This window comes from Austrofundulus limnaeus, unplaced genomic scaffold, assembly GCF_001266775.1.
Source record: "Austrofundulus limnaeus strain Quisiro unplaced genomic scaffold, Austrofundulus_limnaeus-1.0 Scaffold1961, whole genome shotgun sequence".
NCBI lineage: Eukaryota > Metazoa > Chordata > Actinopteri > Cyprinodontiformes > Rivulidae > Austrofundulus > Austrofundulus limnaeus.
In genome coordinates, this window is record NW_013954363.1 from 23,620 (window position 1) to 30,455 (window position 6,836).

The 6,836-nt window shown below is 40.0% G+C and overlaps 1 protein-coding gene across 1 annotated transcript; it reads left to right on the plus strand.

The window, feature by feature from the left end:
• Positions 1-1,260: 1,260 nt before the first annotated feature.
• Positions 1,261-5,461, plus strand: LOC106536760 (fructose-bisphosphate aldolase A). The gene is made up of 7 exons (XM_014034083.1): positions 1,261-1,358; positions 2,289-2,407; positions 3,390-3,656; positions 3,734-3,894; positions 4,384-4,642; positions 4,764-4,963; positions 5,062-5,461. Exons 2-7 carry the CDS (start codon positions 2,296-2,298, stop codon positions 5,152-5,154), a joined length of 1,092 nt encoding a protein of 363 aa, XP_013889537.1. The 5' UTR covers positions 1,261-1,358; positions 2,289-2,295; the 3' UTR covers positions 5,155-5,461.
• The last annotated feature ends 1,375 nt before the right edge of the window (positions 5,462-6,836 follow it).

Consider the following 6,836-nt stretch of genomic DNA (forward strand, 5'->3'; position numbering starts at 1 on the left):
ACAATAAGGTTGTGAAGGTCTTGAGAGAGCTCTTTACTTTTACCCATCATCAGATGGTTCTTGTGTGATACCTGGCAGGCTTGTTTTCTAATTACTGAGAGAGTTCAGCTGGTGTCTTGGCTTTCCATGCCTTTTTACACCTCCCTTTCTTCATTTGTTCAATACCTTTTCCCTGTGCCATTCCACATTATTACAAAGAACTTCATTTCTGGACATTTATGGTTTGATTTCTTTGTATGTATGGATCACTTGGGTTGTTACCGACAACTGGTGAAAATTTTATGTCATTAGCACCTCTAGTAACATATTTACTGAGAAAAATGTTGACGTGTTCAATACTTATTTTACCCGCTGTATGTTGTGGCATGAGAAAAAAAATGCGGCAGTACTTTTTTGACTCATTCAAGCCACAGCGTCTGTTCAGGAAGTCTGCCACCTCTCCTGCCATTGCTTATCAGCGATAAACTTTACTTTTTGTTGTCAGCGCAACCCAACCCCCAGCGCCCCTGCCACCACCACCACCTCCTCATCAACTCATGTGACTGATTTGAGAGTAAAAGAGCAGTTTTAGAATATCCAACATGGCTGTGTGCAAGCAATGTCTTATGCCAGGCTTGCTGGTAAAACCCCTTCCTGCCAAGCAAATACAACCAAGAAAGTCAGGAGAAGGTCAAAGATCAGAGCGCAGTGTTGCTGCGTTCTAAGGGCAGGTTTGCAAAGTTGTCACATGCTCTACAAGTTCCTGCGTAAGAGTGTGTGTGTACAGAGAAAAAAAAACCAAAGTCATCTTCCTCCACATTTTAAATGATCTCTTTTTGATGAAATGCTCATCTTTTTGCTTAAAGCAAGGATATCTAACTGAGCCTATCTAAAGGGTAAGGTTAGTGTTAGCGGTAGTGTTAACACAAGGGTTAGTGTGACTAAAAGGTCGTTTATTTATTTTTATTTTTATTTTTAACAAGTATGGATGAAACACTATTGTGAATTTGAGGCTCAATAATAAATCTTTTCTTCTTCTTGATAATAATCCCATCAGTTTGAGCTCTCCTCTATACAGCAGTCCTGATTGTCCTTCTCCCTATGCAACCAGTCCCTATTTGTTGCATTCCCTGCCATTCACTGAAATGCTCTTTGCCCTTTCAGCGGCTGCTCACTAACATGCTACTCCAGCCCAAGCCATGTTGAATGTCACAAGCCTTCTCTGGTTGCGTCCTGATCTTTTTATAGCTAGGCAGCTGAAAATGTGAGGGGTCACTATGGGAGGATAAATACAAGGGCCAGCACACAGAAGAGGTGTCGCAGACGAAGGTCGGATCTCCTGCATCTCTCTTGTCTCAGCTCTCCTCCCAGCCTCAAAGGTAAAAAGAGAACGACAGACACTTTAGATGAATTTGTGTGCCACTTTTTAAATATCTTGTTTAAACGAAAGCATGTTGAGCATAAAGCCGCAGATATAGAGCTAGTGCAGTCACGGACAAGCTAACACTTTTTGAGACCACACAAAACTCACAGCGTGTGTCACATGTGACGGACAGCATGTTTCATTTCTCTGCTACGATTAAACAAAAATTTAAATTGTGTTCATCAATCATCAGTGAAGAGATTTACTTCCATGAAAAATTCCATTCATCCTTACATATTTTTATGACTTATATACAGTATTGTAAGACCCTGCCTGACCAAAATTATACTCTCCAGTTTAACAGTGAGTGTTTGAGCTCATCCACAACACATTACAAGCTGCTACAAAACAACCATGTTTCAAATGTCAGTGCAGGCTTCTGTGACTCACAAGTCTGACCAAGTTCTGAGTCTAAGTTTATCAGAATTGTCTGCATGAGAATCTTACTGCGAATAACATYGTTACTCTGCAAGTGGTTTCTTGCTTTCAACTGAAATACTTTGTGCAATGCACAAGTGCATGGTTTAAATTTAGTGCAGCCTATTCATAGTGCAGGCTCAAGACTAGGTGGAGTGGAGTGGGCTTTGAAAAAAGAGAGAAGTGAGGGGGAACCTCTGCGGTGATTATAGCTGCATTAAATGCGTTCACACGTGTAGAGTTTGGTTCTTAACAAAACATAGACAGGAAAACTAAACGACACACTTTTTCCTCACCACTTCCTTTGTACTTTCATGTCCTCCTTTCATCTAACACTTTCCCACAGGAAACCAAAACCTCTAGAGCAAAGATGTAGCTTTGCAGTTTTGCTGAACTTTTCCCCTCTGTCTGTCAAACTGGGGACTCTCTGTCTCTTATAATAAGAAGTTGTGTCTCTTCTTTTATCCAGAGTCAGGATGCCTCACGCATACCCTTTCCTCACTCCTGAGCAGAAGAAGGAGCTCAGTGATATTGCTCAGAAGATTGTTGCTACTGGCAAGGGAATCCTTGCTGCAGATGAGTCCACTGGTAAGTATTTGAGAAGTCAACAGTAATCAGAATACTAAGAATAATGTATTAAACTCTTTATAACACAATAAACCAAGAAGACATCTACGTGAAGTAGTAATAACACGATCTGGAAAGTTACAAAAAACAAACTCCATGCTAAAAYCAGATAATCTTTTTTAGTAAAAAACACAACTCCAGTTTGATTGGTGCCCCAGCCTCCTTCCTGCATACTTAGCTCTACCACTAGCTGTCATAATAACCTGGCCATCATGTCAGCCCTCTTCAATTGTTCATCTTTCCAGAACTTTACTTTTGACCAATCAACCGACCAGAGCCATAAGTCCAAATACACAAGTTATTTTGGACCAAATGGGAAATGAGATTTTTCAAAATAGCATTTTGTCATTAAAGCACCCAAAATCTAAATTAAAATGAACGTTGAAAAAAATAGACAAATTGCATTTTCTCCAAAAATGCAGTGTGAATGCTTTGCTAAGATTTGCTGGAAAAGCTGAAGCTAACTATAGATGTTGAAGCTAAAAAAAAAGCAAAATGTCAGCTGAAAGCTAACTACAAAGTGAAAGTAGCAAAAGTCTATCTGAAACCTAACAGTAGCAGAATAGTTGCTAAAAACTAAAAGTTCAAAAGAAGGCAAAAAATAGAACAAGTATGCTGAAGCAATTAAAAAAGATCTTGATGTGTTTCTATGGCGAAAATATTTATAAACAAAGTTAAATATTCTGAAAACTCTAAAAGTTACAAAAACATAGCTGGAATATCCTGAATGAACTGCATATCTTGACACATAAATGTCTAAAAATCTACAATGTATGCAGAAGTTGATTGCAACAATCTTACAGAAATTTGTTTTAAAAAAGCAATAGGAAGACAATATAACTGATGATTAAGCATTCTTTACTGTATATGGACACTTTAGATAACATTTAGAAAAAAGCAGTACATTCAGTACGTCTAATGTTTCTTTTTTATTAATCTGCAGGCAGCGTGGCCAAGCGCTTCCAGAGCATCAATGCTGAGAACACTGAGGAGAACAGGAGGCTGTACCGCCAGCTCCTCTTCACTGCTGACGACCGCATCGTGCCTTGCATTGGTGGCGTCATCCTCTTCCACGAGACCATGTACCAGAAGACCGATGATGGCAAACTCTTCACACAGTACCTCAAAGAAAGAGGCATGGTGGTTGGCATCAAGGTCGACAAGGGTGTCGTCCCCCTGGCTGGAACAAACGGCGAAACAACCACCCAGGGTGAGCAAAGGCGAACAATACATCATCAGCTTTTAATGCTTTTGTCAAACTGTTCTAATATGCACTCTCCCTGTCAGGTCTTGATGGACTGTATGAGCGTTGTGCACAGTACAAGAAGGATGGGGCTGATTTTGCCAAATGGCGTTGTGTTCTGAAGATCACCCCTACCACTCCCTCAAGACTGGCCATCATTGAGAACGCCAATGTCCTGGCTCGCTATGCTAGCATTTGCCAGATGGTGAGACACTAAACAGATTAATTGTTTTTACAGGTATTAAAGACCTCCTGGTAAACCCAATTTGAGAATAAAAGGTATCACTTCTGCCTAACAACAGACTTGTCACTTTAAGTATGGAATGTGTTGTTAAAATTACTGCTTGAACTTACTGCACCAGGAAACAGCTGTCTTATTTAGCATGACATGCACTTTTTTTGTTATCAACCCTYCAATCCACCCACTTCCTATTTGTTTGGCTGGAACACATTTGATAAGTGTTTTCTACTGTGAAAGCAAATATATGCAAGTATTTCTGTAGGGACTTATTATTGTAACATCTGCTTTGTAAATTTGGCTAAACCAGAAGACCAATAATGTTAAGATTTATGAATTTTGGTGTGAGTTTAAAAATTGCAGTTCCTTAATCTCTACCAACAGAACATAATGGAAATCAGATATATATTATATGCAGTGTAATCACACAAGACGTTTTGTTCCTGCCTTCCTCAGCACGGCATCGTCCCCATTGTTGAGCCTGAGATTCTCCCTGACGGCGACCACGACCTGAAGCGCTGCCAGTACATCACYGAGAAGGTTCTGGCGGCCGTCTACAAAGCCCTGTCTGACCACCATGTCTACTTGGAGGGCACCCTGCTCAAACCCAACATGGTTACCCCTGGACACTCCTGCTCACACAAGTACAGCAACCAGGAGATTGCCATGGCCACTGTTACAGCCCTGCGCCGCACCGTCCCCCCTGCAGTCCCTGGTAAAATTGGAATCACAATCCTGCTGGCACACATTAAATTCTTGATTGAATAATTCACGCAACAAGGGTTAGTTATCATAAAGAAGCGTACTGCTACACTTTCTTTCTTTTTGTTGCACAGGAATAACCTTCCTCTCTGGTGGCCAGAGCGAGGAGGAGGCCTCCGTCAATCTGAATGCCATGAACCAGTGCCCTTTGCACAGGCCCTGGGCTCTGACCTTCTCATATGGCCGTGCCCTGCAGGCCTCTGCCCTGAAAGCCTGGGGAGGCAAGAAGGAGAATGGAAAGGCTTGCCAAGAAGAGTTTGTCAAGAGAGCTCTGGTATGTGTGAATACTGAGTAAAAATAGCTAGCATTAAAAATACTTTCTTGGCTTTTTACACGTGTATTAATGTTGTTTTTCTTTTTCTTCTCTTGCAGGCTAACAACCAGGCCTGTCAGGGTAAATATGTTTCTTCTGGAGCCAGCGCTGCTGGTGGAGAGTCACTGTTTGTGGCTAATCATGCTTATTAAGCACTGACACACTTTTAACCTTCTACTCACAGTTATTGCATCACCATAGAAAAAAAGAGTGCCTTATTAAATTCTTTGTCCTCCACTTGTAACAGCAACTTTAACAACTTTTTACCACCTTGTCAGAAAGGAAAAAAGTAAAAACTTTGAATTTAGTGGTTGATGGATAATGTTTGTCACCATTCCCTTGCCTTTTATGTTTAAAGGTGAAGATTCCCTTTTTGTTTTTACACAACTTAGTTTCTTTGTCTGTCTTCAACAAGGGCAGAATATAACTGGTACGATGAAATAAAGTTTATATCAAATCTGTTGTTTTACTTCCTTTTAAGGAAAATTACTTTGCTTCTTGATGCTCAATGAAATAAAGATAATATGAAACCAGCAGTGAGGAACTAAAACCACATTGAAATGTCTGAAATTGGCATCGTGAGAAAAGAAGAATTACTTGGAAAAAGGAACCTTTTTATATTAAAAAATTAGATCTACACATACATTTACACTTAAGCATACCATACTGTGCCACTTTTATTTATAGAGCACTTAAAACAGCACAAGGCCAATCAAAATGTCATACAATGAAACATACACATCAAAGACATGAAGTAAATTACATGAGTTTAAAAATACAAAACATTTTGAAAAGACCACAAACAGCTAAAAAAAGCTGTAGTACACAGTGAAGTTTTTCAACCAACTCAGAGCCAATAGCAAGTGCATAATAATGTGTTTYTAAAGGAGACTTAAAGTCTGAGAGAGAAGGAGACTGTCTGACATTTAGTGGAAGGTCAATCCACAATTTTGAGTCAGCAACAGAGAAGGATCTGTCACCTCTCAGTTTGGGCTGTAAGTATGGAGCAGATGATCAACTGACCCAAGAGACTGTTTTATATTATGTATATATTTATATATTTATGTATTTACAAAACCTTTAAAAGCTGAAAACATAGAGTTACTGTAATTTCCTGTGATAGTGTGTCAGAGGGTGTGGGTCTCAGTTGTGGAGCTCACAAAACATGATGCATCAAATGTAAGGGAAACAACAAATGCTCCATTCGTTTTAGTCACTACAGCCTCAAGCCAGAATGTGACCCACACTTAATCACCATCTAAATTTGGCAGCAGGTCGTGTTTAATAATAGACTCGGCTTGTCTGCGGCAAAGGGACATCTGGGCTTGAAAGCCTCATGTTCTCTCTGTATTGCTTATTGGTATATGCTAATATTTAGCAATGAGGTATATATTGCATTGTTAGCATATATATATAGGGACTTATTATTGTAACATCTGCTTTGGATGGGACTGAACCCTTCCAAAGCAGATGTTTGGAAAGGTTTAGTTCTAATATGACCTCCAAACATGATGTGTATTCTGGCATCCAAACAGAATACACACAGTTTGGAAGCCCCAACAGGTTGTAGAGAGCTACTACAACTACAGGTTGTAGTAGCTCTCTACAACCTGTCTCTCTACAGGTTGTAGAGAGACAGGATATCTCTCTACAACATGGAAGCACAACATGGAAGCTCATGTCAGGCATCATAGCGGCTAAGATAAGCGGGCACATGGATAAATACATGAGCACGGCACAGAAGGGCATAATAAATACATTATTGTTGAAAGATGATTCCTCCACATTCCCATGTGTCTGGGACAGTTTCTGACCTGTTGAAAGAGCATAAAGT